We start from the raw sequence: 16,838 nt of genomic DNA on the forward strand, positions 1-16,838 counted from the left end.
TGGAACCCAGGACCTCTCAGTTCTGGGCGAAACACTCTACCGATTGTGCCACACAATGCCACGTGATGAATTAATGATGTTTTGATCATACCTAAAAAAAAGAAACTTCTCAATACCACATCTGAAAATATTCCTGATTGTTCTCCAAAAGTATTTTCTCTATTCTGTCTTAGCGACATTAGATTGATGATAGCGTCCCGGTATTGATTCTAAAAAGTGCTTGTTCTGGTCTGACTTGCACTTACATTATTAATTTTGAAAAAAAGATCAGACAAAGATATTTTATTCAGGTATGCGTCTGGGCTTACTCTAGAAAAGGATACAATCGATCAAATACAGCTTCCTTTATTGTAGTTTACATGTTCCAGAATTTGAAAGAATTGACATGTGTTAAAAGAAATACTTTGAGTTTGCACAGGGAGAATAAAGAACTTTTCCAATTATGATAGATGCTAAAATACAGCAAATACTAGCACAACTTGATAAATTTACCCAAGGTTGCTCTGCTCTACAACGTATACAACAGTCTACTTGCTAGTGATCATGACTGGATTATGTGTTGATAATGTTAGGGTTAGATTATCGTGTTCAGCTGACCTCCTCCATGATGAATGTGTTGATGATGTCTGCGAGTGTCTGCCACACCCTACTGAAGAGTGGATTGGCCAGTTGTAGCTGCAGCTGGTGCAGCCTGTCCTTCAGCAGCAGCAGGAGTGGGCAGGCTGACGCTGACACCGCGCGGGAGATGTACTCCTTGTCTGAGGGCAGGCCCAGCCATCTGTTGGCCAACATGCCCACATTGAATGAATGACTGGTTAATTTGATAAAATCACAATAAAATCACAATCATTCAATACCACACCATAGCAGCCACAAAAGTGCTGAAAGGTATGAATAACTAGAGTTCGGCGATCCCATACCTTCGCCGAATGGTGTTAACTTGTATGAAAGATGTTTTTGAAAGGTGTGTTATGGATTGCATACTTAATGTATGATGATGTTCACCTTCATTTAACTTCCGAATGCAAGAAACAAATTACTGTTATTTACAACTTTGGAATCATAGCATTTTCTCATCAATTAAGCAAATTATGTCCTTATTTACATAATCAATATATCAATCGGTTTTCCTCTGAATGTCAGTTCTCAGTTCATATGTCTTGAGGCACCATTGTGAAAAGCACTGCCCACATGTTTACCCAAAAATCCCAGTCTGTCTCTCTGTCCATATGGTGTCCTCGTGTCCTCGTATATAGGTTGTCATCCACAAATACCACATTGAAAGGGAATTTCAACTTTTCCTCATTAATCATGTAAAGGACTTGATTTGCATAGAATGCATCTGAATATGTTAATCATCACTAATCATTTCTACCTGCCCAAAACAATTAAGATCCACCAAATCCTGCTTGAGTTATCCTCCTCCAAAATTTAGATAAAAAATGCCCACTGTAGTATCGTAGAAACTGCCCAGAAGACCGATCTTGATCTTCATTTCCCCAACCCCCAACAACCTACTAAATTTCATCACGATCCATTTAATTTCTCTCGAGTTATGCCACCAACAAACAAACCAACAAAAAAAATTTCCACTGCAGCACCAAAGGAACCACCCAGAAGACCCATCTTCAAACTTGACCTTCGTCTCTTACCTCCAAAAATCACTAACATCCGTCCATGGCATCAAGAGTTATATCGCCAACACCATCACTCCACAAATCCCGACCAAAAATATACCCTTCGGCCTATGGCGAAGGCAATAATTGGTATCAATCCCTGATGTACGCTACTTCTACTTGTGACACCGTGTCAGCATAAGAGTTAGGGTGTTTGGCCCAGAACCCAGAGGCCATGGGTTCAAATCCTTTGACATGCCACTGATGCCGTCTCCTTGGGAAAGGCACTTAATACGACTTTCCTCACTCCACCAGGTGTAAATATGGGAGCTTGACTTTGGTTGGGGAAGTAAAAGGCGGTGGAAGGAGAAGTTTGGGCTCTACCTTCTAATAACGTGTCCTAAACACAATGGATAACAACCCACTACCCCTACAGCCTAAAAATGGCAATGGGATTATCTGGGACTACCTTTTTACCTTTACTACTTCAACACTATGCTAACATAATGTAGACAAATGATTGAGATTCTTATTATTCAGTAATTGTATCAAAAATGGCCTGGTGGTGTTTCTAAACCTAGAAGGTCTACATCTGAATTGTGTAGTTTTTTCCTTGGACCCAAAAACATTCTTTCTGTGAACAGGACCTATTCAAATAGGAGCTCACTCACCCATCACTGTCATTCTTAACTATGTGTACAATCATCAACAGATATGAAAACACAATGTTTTCAATGTACATACTGATGAAAATAAATGTATTTTCAAAAGTTTCTATTGACCACACACGGTCTCCTCTGGCACCGCATGTTAATTAGAACCAGGCAAGCGGGATGGCCTGGCCGGGATCATTCCTGACCCACTTCTCACCGTGAGCGGACGAGAAACTTGATGGCAGAGTTTGATTTTAAAGAATGGACGCAAACATCGAAGTTACCACCAGCTACTGTCAAGGCCGAACTAACGGAAAGGGAAGCGCTCCTTAGCGTAACTCTGGAGATGCTCCAGTTCCTGGATCTGTTACGCCCACAGAGGCTACAGGTCTAGATGGTAGAAGGGACATTGAAGACAAAAGTCACTCTGGAAGACTTAAAGACGGACAAAGAGCTGACTGACTTCCTGGCATGGACAGCGGAACTAGCGAACGATAACAATAATGAGTTCCTCTTAGACGGACTATCAAACAGCTTTCACATTCTCCCCAAGAAAAGAGACATCACCCCAGTGATTGTGGAGTGTGAAAATTACATATCTGCTGTGGACCCAATAAATCGCGGTAAGGTTGAGGAGCAATTTAAAGAAGAAATGCGACAAGGACATTACGAACTGACCACAACACATAAGCGCTCTTGGAGCCATCCCCCCCCAAAAAAGACTCCACCGATATCAGACTACCGGTAATACACGACTGCAGTTGGCCCAAAGGCTGTTCCCTAAATGACTATGTCGAAGCCGAGCATTTCAGCTACTAGACAGTGGACGAGGCAGCCAACATGCTACAAAGCTACAAACGTACCTTCACACATCTTGATATCAACAAACTGTCTGTAGTTAGAAAAAAAAAATGTTTTACATATCAAAAAAATCCTTTTCTTAAACATGGCAGCCAGCTAAAAGAACTGCACCCTGTATATTGGTCAACAGACACAAAACACACGCAGTAGTACATGTACATGTATTATCCAGTATCTTATTACACTGGTGCGGGGGTCCCTGACAAGTGGCTCTGTCCAGTGGGTCCACACACCTTAACATCCCTCCTGACACACTCCACTCACTCACTCACTCATCCTCTTGCACGTAGTGCGTAGAGCCGACTAGCTTGACTAGGCCTCGCCATCTTCCTCTGTCCTAAGCCAGGTGCTGTGCCTGGGAAAGCGGGATGTTGAGATTCCGCAGGTCTCGTCCCACAACATCCATCCATCGGGTACGGGGGGCCCCCGTGGCCGCCGCCATCCTGCCTGCCCATTTGGGATCAAAGTCCAGCAAGGCTCTGGTGGGGTGCTCTGGTGGGAGGCAGAGAACATGGCCATACCAACGTATCCGACGCATTGCTGCCAGACGGGAAGCGGGTGGTTGCTGGGTCAGTTCACGGAGTTTGCTGTTACTAACATGAGGAGTGGTTCACCATCAACAGCGGGGTTCGCCAGGGCTGCGTGGCTGCACCGGATCTCTTCAACTGCATCATTGACTATCTAATGACCAAGGTCTGTGAGCAAGTTCCCGAACCACTCGTTTTCAAGTCATGTACAGTAAAACACTCCAATCGGCAGCTACAATTTTGTGATGGTGTTAATGCAGAAACTGGCTGGCTCAACATGTCCATACTACCGGATTCGTACAAACTGAATCTACCGGTAATCAATTTATCACCAGTTCTGGTTGATGAGAGAAAAGATGACCTACTTTTCATCCTTGTAGTCTTTACTCCTTGCCTTCATCTCGGTGAAGACCAGGTTGCACACCACAGACAGCATGTCACTCCTCAGTAGCTGGAACAAGGTGATGAGCTCATCAAACACAGCTCCCTGCAGGCTGCTGAGGTCCGGCTCCTGGGGCAGGCTCAGGTCCCTGCTGGCACTGTAGCGCTCTGCACGGTAGTACTGCAGCTGGAGGAAGAACTGGGACAAAGGAGAGGGGTATGATCTTAGATATGTCTTTTGTTTGTTCATTCATTCAGACTCTTGTAGTGCCTTGTGGCATATACATATAGGGCGGCAAGTTTCTTTGCTGTTTCCATATCAGGGTATTTTTTTGTAGGGAGGGGTTGCTATATCCCTTCCCATTTAACAAGGCACACCCCAGTTCTTCCGCAACAGGGGTCCATGGTAGTGCGAGGCAAAAAAGTGACGAGATGGTTTCGGGGTAGCTGGGTTTTGGCTCACATTCCTCATAATGTGCTTTGAACTGACATTAAATACTAGCATGGCTGAAAAGCGTATGAATTTGAGTGTTTTTGATAAAAATTGCGTTTCAATCCGAACCGCATTTACGGATATCCATCTCCGTCGACAGTGAAATGTCCCTTGGACCGTGATTGACCTTTCTAGTGTTCTGTGGGTGATGTTGACATGCCTCGCACCGTGGATGATTAAAGAAATCTAAGTACTAGAATCTTCTTTATAACTGGTTCGATTAATAGGTTTTTCTCTTTCCGACAACTTCAGTTGTTTCTACCACGAAAATTCTTCTACGAGTTTTATCCTACTCGAAAATGCAAAAATTTGCCCATCATTTTTTACTTGAAAATTATGATTTTTTTCTTCTAATTTACCAACATTAGAGAGGTTGAAGAAACAAAACTCAGTTGGTCTTGTAGCAGAAGGGATAGGCTTTCATCCCATACACAGTTGATTTACTTCGGAATAATTCCCTGGAAGAGACAGTACCTAGACTTGAGGGTGGGGGGGGTGCTCCCTTAACATGCTCGAGGCACCTCTGCAAACATGAGACCCCATTTTACATCCCTTCGAAAACTTGTAAAGACAGGTACAATGTACGAGGAGGCCGAACTGAGATGTAAGGCTGCTACCAGTTGAACTACCTCTGTTGACGTAGGTTAACATGTATATAGTGCTATAGGAGCAAGCTCCATTAATAATGTGTTTGAGGTGGGATAAATCTTATCTTACATCAATAACTACCTTTAAGAAACATCACAGTATCCACAGTGCCTCCATGAACAATTCACAAATCATTACAAAAGGCTAAAATGAACCTAATCAACATCAAAATAGTTGGGACTTACCCAAATGTATTTATTTCTGAATCAGTGTTCTTTATAAAAGTTCAACCTTTCATAATGTCATTTAGCAACACAGATAAACTTTCATGCTCAGTCCACAACTTGTTGTGCACGTAGCAACAGTACCCACCACTGTGTCAGCCCACTCCCGCAGCACACTGATGACATAGTTCACAGCATTCAAGATGGAGAGGAAGGTGGACCCTAGGGGGTCCTGGGCCTCTGACTTCATGACCTGGGTCAGCCGGATCCTGAAATCATCCAGCAGCTCTAGCTGGAGGTCCAGGAACTGCAGCTTGTTGGCAGCAGAAGGAAGGGGCTTGTACCGATCTGCATAGCAACAACAGGAGCCATATCAGGGTTCGACAAGTTTGAAAAAATTCACTGGCCCTATAGGGCAAGTACATAAAAAATCTACTGGAGGTCTGAACCAACTTTTGACTGGCCGAAAATCTAATTGATGTATTTCTATGCATTTTCACTTGTAGCAATGAAATCCATTTATTTCTTATTTAAAAAAATGCACTTTAAAGCATGAAACAATGTTTTATCTACAAGACCAAGGAGTTTAATAGGACTGCTGCCATCATTGACAGCTTCACATGATGAAAAAAGTCTTACATTTTGAACACATTCATCTAATGAACATACTTAGAGAAGAAATGGGTTCATACTGTTCATCAGACCTTCAAGATCCGTGTTACATGCGGCAAACGCTGTGAGACGTTTTGCAATTTTGCAATTTTGTTCCCTTTAGAAGTTGGTGGTGAATTTAAGTAAACAGATATCAGAATTGGATTCTATGATATTCTAGCTTTCTTTTGACCTTAACATTGTGTGCACTTTTTACCTCACGTGAGGAGGGCTGTATCTAGCGCAATCTAGTTCATGCTTTGACAGGAAATGGGCTGAATGCACTGAATGCGGTGGCCTGACTAACAAAATCTTTACAAGAAAATGACAACACTAACCAAAACAAAACTCCGTCTACTTATTTGGAAATATCTTTCAATTGACATCTCCCTGTAAAATTTCATTTTCATAGATATGTTACAATGTAACAAATCTTTGGACCTTGTGGCACGTTTCTCTGTCCTGCCACTTTCACGGCCACACTCCCGCAGCAGTGATGTTTGTGTTGTTTTTATATGGTCGGTTTTCTACTCAACAAACATGTGAAGACCCCTACTTTTAGTGTTTTGTGAAGCTTTATTTCTTATGTGTATGATACTTGTGTGACTGCTTGGTACAGGTCATATAATTAGCGGCTCTAGCCGCTACCACATAGTGACCGTTGACCGCAGTGATTCAGCGCGCTACCATCGTTGTTATAATTCTCAATTTAAAAAAAAAACAAGAAATGAATACGTAAAAGTACAATTTAAATGCAAATGACAACTGTGTGCATGGACTAGATTTATTTACCACAGTGAGTGGCAACAAACAAGGCATACTTATGCACAATAAGATAATTAAAAAATCTGTGCTATGTTAGGGCCCATGCTATGTTTGGATGCCCCCGTTAGGCCACAGCAAGCAAATTTCATGGATGACATCCTCTGCAGACTCCAAAATTAGTGTGCGCGTACGAAAAAAACAAGGCGGGCAAAAAAACAAGATATCCACATTTTTAAACTTAAATACCATAAAGCATGTAAGAAAACTTGAAGCGATAAAACATGATATTACAACCAAGTCTTTTATCCCTGTATTCAATAGAAACATTAACTAATACTGACGTCAAGAATGCAGAAACAAGGTTTCCTGTACACTGGGCACAGGAGACTCATGAGTCATGAGGCAGACTGACTGTGACTACATAATGCTGGCTCTCAACCGAACTTCTCTCGACTGTCCTCACTGTCTGAATGAATTGCAGTGCCTCAGAAATCCTCCGTCTGTCTGTTCTGTCTTCAACAGAAAGACAGCTAGACAATGGTCTACCTAAACCGCATGACATCAGTTACTTCATCTGACCCTGTTATTGCTGGATTCGTTAGTTCACATGTACAATGTAGTACCTGTGAGTGCCAGCATGAGGGTCATGAAGCCTTCTGCACACTCTCCTGTCTTCATGTCATCTACATCCTCAATCTCTCCATACTGAGATGTCCACGCTGTCTCAGACGAGAACAGGAGGTCCATCTTCTCCACAGCAACTGTGGTTGTAGGAGGATGAAATATTGTATCATTAGGACTGTTTGTTGGACAAGGACAACACAACTGACCATGTAATCAGCAATGTTGTACCTTTATCCTGGTGACTTTTTATGATTAGCAAAGAGGAAAGATCTTACTTATAAATTTCATGACAAATAATTACATGTACGACCTCTGTACCATACAAAATCTGGGTTTGAAATAAGGCAAATGCATCTTTGTGGTGCTTTAATGTTTACGAAGCGGTCATTGCGAACTTAAAATCACCACGAAAGTGCTTGTTTTGTCTACTGCCCGCCTATGACATTGTTGCAATCTCAAACTAGAAACCACCATTAACACTCCATCTTCTCTGAGAAGTATGAAACCAAACCATCGGGAACTTAAATGCATTTACTGTACACAGTTCCTCACTTGCACAACCAAATTTTGAGCCCTGATTCTATGGAATATTTTTGTCATGTCATAGATAATTAAATCAACGTGGGCTAATTAAATCCTTACATTTCCTCTCCACAGTAATCCACCTGTTGAAGGTGTCCTGTACAGTCAGGACATGTAGAACTCCTGGCTGGCTGGCTGGGTAGCTGTACAAACCTCGCAGCTCACGATCAAACAGCAGAACCTGCAAGTAAACATTCAACAAGTCCCTGCTGAGGTAGGCATGGATCCTACAACATACATAACTCCTCACTGAAATGTAAAAATTGATGTCTCAGCTGTTATGACTTGACAATATCACAGCTACCATTCTAACGCATCCTTAATTGACAAAACAAAATAGTAGACCAGTACATGGATTAAACGTTTTAGCTTCCTGTATTTATCCAAAACAGTATGTTTTGCAGAAAATATGTCAAAATATTAGCATCGATCGATGACACAAAAGAAGCTATAGTCCCAAATGCAGTCCAACTCCCAGCAAAAGTGGCTTTTGTCTAGCAAAAAAAAACAATGAGCTGCTGAAAAAAACTGGTGCAGTTGTAAGAACAGGTTTGTTATCTATTGACATTATCTATAGCTATGGCCTGTGATACATGAAGTCTGGTCGTACATGCCATTATTCAGGTACACTGTAGGCATCTCATGCTACAGGAATTCTATATAAGATCAGATCAGTTGCCAAATTCTGTAACATATGTTACAGATGAAGGAAAGTTAAATGTAATGAAATATCACCAGGCTCTTGGCAAACCATGTCAAAATCATTTCACATGTAATGTAGCCATGGTAGCCAGTACGTGACAGCTTATGGTTAGCTCATGACCTACTCCCACCTGAACCCTGAATGCTTTCAGACCTAATTCCAACCAATCCCAGCCATCCCGACTTCTAGTCCTAACTGGTTCCCAACCATTCTCCAACCCTACAAGGATAGAAATGTGTTTAACCAGCAATTACTCAATGAGGGTCCATTTTGTATTCAATCAAAATGATCCATACTTCTTTATTTTCAAACTGGGGTGAAACTTTCCTACATCAAGCCATATGTTTTGGAGGAATCTCACCTCATCTATAGTATGTGAAAAGAGGTGTTCATCATACACCAGGGAGTCCATGTCTTGTGCCAGCTTGTCTGCTACCAGGGTCAGCAGGCCACGGGTAAACTCCACCTGCACAGTACCAGGAGGGAGACAGTCAGTCATGATCAGTGGACACATGATAAAGTAACATGTCTCATGAGCAAAGTCATCAATATTGCACTAATCAAAAGACTATCTAAGAGCTGAGCAGGGATGAACATCCCTTTCCATTTAGTTCCCAAACAGAATATTGCAACTTTGGCATATATACATGCACACATGCAACGTTACACTCGAGTTGCCCTTTAATTTCGAAGAAAGATTTTAAGTACAGTCTTGGCGACCACCTCTTCAACGCAACCACCTGGCCATGGAGACTGTTTTTTCTCGGTCCCGAAAAGCTTCCCCAAAGGCACAAGCATTAAGCTGCCAGGTCAAGGCATTACCACCTGTCCAACGCAACAGCGACCGCCACGAATAAGGATCACACAGATTCTTATTAACCCATGGCGACCGCTCCATTTTCAAGGTTGTTGTGACATCGGATTTTGCTGTCGGGTTTCGAGGAAATGTTTTTAAGACTGTCACGGAGTAAAATATATGGAAAAGCATCGATCCCTCCATGAAGTGTTTTAATAAAACGTTCACACAAAACAAAGTTTGTCAATGTTGTTCTGCCCATCGTTATCTTTAATAGTTGACCGCAAGCTTTTGGTTCGGTTTAAACTCAATTTTCAAAACGATAACTTAGTGCATGGCATTAAAAAAATCAGATTTCACAGAAATTAGATCTACTATCCATTTCTTGTATTTTCAACAAAAAATTGAGTATTTTCAACAAAAAAGTCTGTGTCTTATTAAATTCCGCAAAAAAATTACTTCGCGGAGGACAAAACATTGGCTGAGACATGTAGTTGGTCCCCGACGCCATCTTGGTTTCGGCCAGGATTGGCATACGGCTGACCGTTCTAAAACATGATGCTTCTGTGTATGAACATTTAGAATACTCCCGTTATTGATCAAAATTGAGATTCTTATTTTCTTTTTATTTTCCATGAAGCTCACAAACCGTTATTGGGCACTGCTTGCTTGTAATTGCCGATGTTGTACGTTCTGCTGCACTCTTAGCTTAGGATGTGGTCGTGAGCTCGGCAGCGTTATCACAGCATTCTGTTTTCATCAGATCAAAAACTTCTTGCCTCCTTATCCAGCGGTTGTTTTCTATGGATTTGTCTTAGGCCTAAACTTAGATTTTATGTGCGTGTGTGTGTGTACTCTTAAAGATGCCCTAAGCAATTTCAGGGGGTAAAACTTCTGGGGGTATATATTCTGGGGAAAGCTATTCTGTTTGGTGAAATTGAAATTGACATTTACTTCCCAATATTTGCACATTTGCATCATTATTTCATACTCTGGGCGTTTAAAAAGAGCACAGAAACAAGCCGCGAAAGGTGTATTTCATTTATTGGTACCATCCAAAAATCAGCCCAGAATCCAGCCGTAACCTGGAATTCTGTTGACAATTTTCGGTAACTTCCGGCCGCGTGACGTCACCATGCCCGAGCACAGTGAGCCATGACCATGTGATTATTTCTCCGGAAGTGTTCGGGACTTACTGGTCAGAATCGCGCATGTTCCGAAGATTTGAAATGATGGCTGGATTTTCAACGTGTTCCCACCATACAACGACATCACATATTTATTCCATGATTGTCGATATGCAATGGGATCGTGTTATCTAAACTTACTATGGATAGAAATCACACAAAAATTGATTTTGAAAATATGACTTTCAACGCCTTAATATTGCTTAGGCCACAGCAAGTAAATTTTATGAATGATATTAGCGTGCTCATTAATTTTCACCTGATTTTAAAAAAAAGAAAAGAAATTTTATTTGTAATTGTTTGATATGATCCAGCAAACATGAGGCTCAATTGCTTGCATTTAATGGCATCTGTTGACAGGGTGTTCCATAATTATGAATATCCAGTTGAATATAGTTGCTGCCCAGGTGTTCCATTGCATATGAATGCGCATAATGGTATAACATGTCTTCTGCATTTGTTCTTGTTACTGTAATTGAGCTGTATAAACATATTCAAGGACAGTTTAATGTTGACAGTCTAAGGTGTTTCATTGCATATGAATAGCCAGTGTAGTTCCTGCCCATGACGGTATGACAAGCTGTTTTCTGCATTTGTTCTAGCAAGGACATTATATAATGTCCTTGGTTCTAGTTAATTGACCTGTATGCACAAGATGCTTCATCGCATATGAATACCCAGTGTAGTTGCTTCAGATGACGGTACAACAAGCTCTTTTTTGCGTTTGTTGTAGTTAGTCTATTGAGATGTACACACATCTACAAGGACATGTTTACTGTTGAATCAAGGAGGTCTTATATTATATATGAAACCTCATTGGTTGGATACAGGAATACAAGACCTGTTGGTCATGAATACATATTTTGTCGCCTCAATTCTTGTTTAACAAGATTCATGATATTAAAATTGAAAATACATGTATAGGAATCTCGTTTTTTTTGCCCGCTTTGTTTTTTGTTCGCCCTATCTCCTTATTTTTGGAGTCTACGGAGGATGTCATCCATAAAATGTATTTGCTGTGCCCTAATGTTGCCTGTAATGTAACGTGTGAATGCGGGAAGGCGCTGCGAGATCATTGTTTTGTAGTCAAAAGTCAGACAAAAATTTGTACACGATGTAACAGTTTAAAAACATTACAACGATAACGGAAAAATGTAATTTTTGTAGGATCTTGAGAATTGAACCTAGTGGTGGTCATGCTGTCTAATATCACATCATTTTCCATCCATGTACTGTATTAACACCTTGACCTGGAAACATGTTGGAATCCTCTTCAAGGCGACCACCTGTCCAACGCGACCGTTTTTGCTCGGTCCCCCAGGTGGTCGCCGCAAAGGATACATGTCTAGACTTCTACCGGTTTGTAGCTTTTAGTGATGTTTTCTGACCTTTGCCTCCACATGAGGGTAGCCAGCTTTGTTCAGGAGTGGCTGGATGTTGTGATCCAGGAAGTCAGCATGATCTCTGATCCAGCCCAGGATCTGGGTAAGGTACCACTCTGGCTACACAATAAATAGTAAGTCTTGTTATATAGTGCACCTCTAGCTAGTTGGCAAGAACCATTAACACAAAAGCATTAGCATGAAAGTTCAACTTAGTTAGCTACTGTTGTTTTACATGTAGTACTGTGACAGTAACTATAATAAATAATAAAGGTAGGCAGGTACCTGTACTAAAACAACAGTAGCTAATTGAACTATTAGAATGTAACACTACTGGGACAGCATCAACTAAACAAGACCATTCAATCAGGTTACAGTGCACAGTAACTGCACACATGTATCAAAATGACAAGAAAGCTATTATTTTCTGATTACGTTTTCATAATTTAGCCACCGCTGCATCCAGATTCAAATTTTTCTGTCCAATCATTGTTTGCAAAACCTGACCTTGTTGTTTGGGAGCACATATTGCTAATTTTCGATGTTAAATCTGTCATTTCAAGCTTACAAAAATACATTTTCATCAATGTCATGTCATAAAGTTCAGCTTTTTTTGAGGGCAGATAGGGTGAAATTTTCGTCCATCCTAACAAGCAAATTTCTGTCTCAGGACTGTTCCTGGAGAAAGCCCAACTGTTTTGCAAGTATCATCAAGAGTTACCTAGTTACCTTGTCTAGAGCATTAGTCTGTTTACTTCCAGTGAAGTGAAACTTGAAGCGTTTTCTGAGCGGTTTCAGCAGCAGCTGTAGAGGCAGTAGAAGAGGCCGATCCCCCTCATCACTTACAACAGACGTCTGAGAGGACCTCCTCCTCCTTCCTATCATCGTGTCACTGCAGCTGTGCATCAAGGAAATATCAGTGTACCACATTTGTCTACATACACTGTACATGTATCTGGCAATAGACCGATCCCAAAGCCACGCCCCCTGTTCTATTTCGAACACCTCTGTCAAAAACAGGGCTTGACGGATAAAAAATTGCCGCCGCGGTCAGGAATATCAATAATGCCAACTGACTTTCGTTACGTTTTTGGGCTCTAAAACACTTTCAAAGCAGGTAAAAGAAAACTGCTCTGCATTCTTTGTTGAAGGCTGTATGCATCGAGAAGAAGTGCACGTAATTGCAGGAAGAGCGTACTGCTTTTGGTCAATGCTGAAGCGGTAGGTGCCGCATTGCATTACATGTACCTTGTTGTTGACAAGCTCCCGGTTTTTGACAAGTAGCCAATGCACAAAAGTTGCATGATCTTCAGTAACTAGGAACTGAAATGCCCTTCTTTTACTTCCTTGTTCATCATTTAGTTAATCAGTATCACACATCAGTACGGAAGAGGTGAAACTATATGCTAGCGGATGTGTAGTAGCTGCCAATGTGGTACAAGCTTCCTCCCCTTGAGTGCCCGAGCTAGTGTCTTTTTCCATTCGTTTGTGTCCTGAGCATACATGCAACCATTACAGTGAAAAACCTGTCTCAGATATACATAATCTGCTTTACACGAGCCATGTCTGCCCTACTAGCACTGTTTCTGACGGAGGTGTTCTAAACAGAACTGGGGGTTCTTAGGGGGTTCTATACGTTCGATAGCCAGCTTGGTAGCCAGAAACTGTAATATCTTGATGGTTTGTTGGCTGATTCAAGTATTCATGACACCGGTATTTAGAGTCCTGCTGTTGACTACATCAGCTACTCAGACAACCTCATGTTTAACAGCTTTAAACTAACATGACAAAACATTGTCAGTGGCATCAGAATAAAGGATACGGAAGTTGTATCTTCAGCAGCTGATCAAACAACGTCTCAAGTCTGAAGGTGAGCTCCTGGTGGGTGGGGCGTGGCACTCGTAGGGGCACGTGGGTAGACACACCCAGGAATGGCCAGCCCAGCTGTTTCACAACCTCCTCAAACTCACTGGAACAACATAATAAAACAACCAACACCAACATTACACAACAAAAGAAACCACAACATCACATGAAAAAAACAAACAAAAAAAACGACAAACCCCAATTACATCACAACAAAACACAACATCACAACAAAACAACAAATCCCAACATTACAACAAAACAACAAACTCCAACATCACAACAAAACAACAAACCACAACAAACTATACAACTTAACAACATCAAATGACATCATACTAAAACAATATCACTATCGAATCTTCAAGTAGATGTAAGAATCCAGCTCAGACTTAGTACTAGTGTCTTACAATGTATGACTGTCCTTTTCTTCTACTATAAAATTGCAAATTTAAACAATTCGACTCCATCTAATGTAACGTTACTGATTATCATCCAATTTATTCAGAACATCATTTTTCTTAAAACCACGCGGACAGAGCCAAATGTTTAACCCATGGGAAGAGATATCAGCTCTTTTAAAACAAGAGCTTTTAAAAAAAGCTGGCGTTTCGGCTACGTGTGAATTGTCTTTTCCCTTTACTTGAAGTAAAATCTGCCAGAGGAAGTCACTCAAGGGCTGTTCAGTCTATAAGAAAAATTGTCATTTTGGGAAATGAGTACTGTTTTAATAGAGAAAGGCAGATTGGGGAAAGCAATTTTGAAGTTACGTCACTTAACTTAAGTGCTTTTGAAAAAGCTGGTCTTGGCCTACAACTTGTACTTATTTGTAAAATGTACAATAGGCTCATTATAAAAGCTATCAATGTAATTATGTACATGGCACGCAATAAAACATAAAATTTGAAAAAGCACCATTGAATCATCAGCACTATGGTAATTAAGTGAAATAGAAGATCATAACAGCTAAGGTTCTATCTAAAATGACTACCAAATGTCAAACAAATCAACAGCTACCTCATCCGTATTATTCTGGTTTCCGCATTTACAACATTCCTTCCTTATTTTCCTGGGTAATTTTGCTAAAATTCATGAAAATTCCCATAGTTTTGTGCCGAGCGGCGCCACTTTCCACGTCCGTGTTGTCTGAATGAAGTCGATACTGAACAATGGAGCATTTGCTACTGTAACAAAGGATCGCTGTTTTGCAAACAATATCAAGAGCCTCTGTTTACATCGGGGATAGAAGTTTAGTGGCGAGTGTTTTGCAAGAATCATCTTACCGCGCATAGGAGCCGCTGCACGGTATTTTCCATTACAATGAACAGAAAAATTGGAATGCCGGGTTTGGAATCTATGAAGTCCTGTTCATAAGACAAAGGCCTTGTATATATTAAATGAATATTTAAAAATAACAAATATAAAATATTTCTTTATTTATTAATGAAAAAATGATATTCATAAATATGATATTGATAGATTAATATAATATCAATATATATTTTTGATATTCAATATCTAAAAAGAAAAAAAAAATCCATGCACGGACACGAACCCGGATCTTCTGGGTCCGAAGTGCTTCGCGTTGCCAGATGGGCCAAGCTGCGGTACGTAACCCGTCACTCTGTACGTAATGCTATAACCTCACTATATGGTATCATTTATGCCGATTTTTGGTCGTTTTCTTGACGAAATCATTTTTTTTCTTCTGCAATCTTGTGGAATAGATGTAATATGGTCATTTTTCAGGATATCAAAGTCCGAAACCACAATGCAATGATATTTCCGAACATTTGTAGCAGTTACATGCGGTCGCCCTCCTGTGTGTCATGCAAATGTAGCCTGCCTGCCTTTTCGTGCTCCCTTGCCATATAAGGCAACGGCTATACAAGGATTTGGGAACGTATTGCCATATAAGGTCTTATTGTGTGCGACACAGTGTTGAACCAAGCTTCCCTGCTTCCTGCCTGCCTGCAAGGTAAAAGCCAGGACATTGCGTTCCGGCGCGAAGGCGCCGAAACGCAAAAATGCATGGTCAGTAAGTTTTTTTTAACGACTGTGCTGAGGGCCTTCATCACAACAACAGCCAGACTACTCCAACCGCTGGCAACTATGGCATTAAACATTCCATATGGAAAGAAAGGTGAATCTGGATGGAAGAAGGCAGGGACCTGGGAATTACCTATCCTAAAGATAAAGAAAACAGGAACAGAAAAGGACAGGAAAGGCTCTGTTCAGAGTAACTTAAAGCTGCATAGTGGATGTGTTAAAGATGTGATGAAGAGAGAGAGGGGGAGAGAGCAGACTAGAGAAAGTCACAGGATGGACCAGTCTGAGTACTGGAGAACTGCAGACGAGACTGGGGAATATAAATGGTGGACAGATAGGCCAGCTTACCCACCCTGAAGATCAAGTCTTTCGTCTTGGAGAAACTGGGCAGAACCAGACTGACCTACCGGAAGTGGAAAGATTCAACCTTGTCTTACATTACCACCAACAGTTCCAGGAGGACTGAGATATCAGACTATATGAGAACTATAAGAACTGATGCACCACTGAAGTACCAACTACATGTACTTCTGTAACCTTAACTATGACATGTACCTCACCTATACTGTCTACATGTCCCGGTTAAAATCTGTAGGTTAGTGTAAACCAACTTTAATTATTAAATCGCAGAGTGAGAGGACCAGATTTATGTGGAGTCACAGGACGGACCAGCTAGAGTACTTCAGTAGGCAGAGTGAAGGAATAAGGGAACACATATGTTTCTGTGGAACAATGTCTACTAGTAGGTTCTAATGCAGACCAAATAACTTGGTGAATTGGCCAGCAATGAATCATACAATGGATTCAAATTTGATTTCAGTCAATGCATTTGTAAAGCAATCATTTGTGTGCTATTGTCTCGTATCGTACCATATCTTAAGTATACTATT

At 41.0% G+C, this 16,838-nt stretch overlaps 1 protein-coding gene across 4 annotated transcripts in view; it reads right to left on the reverse strand.

Moving 5' to 3' along the window:
- LOC136439591 (RAD50-interacting protein 1-like) overlaps positions 1-16,838 on the reverse strand; it is a 30,831-nt gene that overhangs the window by 5,188 nt on the left and 8,805 nt on the right. For 3 of the 4 annotated variants that reach the window (XM_066435027.1, XM_066435024.1, XM_066435025.1), the window contains 9 exons: positions 13,856-14,002; positions 12,763-12,925; positions 12,040-12,153; positions 9,030-9,134; positions 8,026-8,146; positions 7,383-7,520; positions 5,492-5,691; positions 4,023-4,237; positions 598-778 (listed from right to left, as the gene is read on the reverse strand). In XM_066435027.1, the coding sequence (XP_066291124.1) occupies positions 598-778; positions 4,023-4,237; positions 5,492-5,691; positions 7,383-7,520; positions 8,026-8,146; positions 9,030-9,134; positions 12,040-12,153; positions 12,763-12,925; positions 13,856-14,002 (1,384 nt within the window). The remainder of the gene's footprint in view (positions 1-597; positions 779-4,022; positions 4,238-5,491; positions 5,692-7,382; positions 7,521-8,025; positions 8,147-9,029; positions 9,135-12,039; positions 12,154-12,762; positions 12,926-13,855; positions 14,003-16,838) is intronic. The other variant, XM_066435026.1, reaches the window with a different exon arrangement.

This window comes from Branchiostoma lanceolatum, chromosome 8 (assembly GCF_035083965.1).
Source record: "Branchiostoma lanceolatum isolate klBraLanc5 chromosome 8, klBraLanc5.hap2, whole genome shotgun sequence".
Lineage (NCBI taxonomy): Eukaryota > Metazoa > Chordata > Leptocardii > Amphioxiformes > Branchiostomatidae > Branchiostoma > Branchiostoma lanceolatum.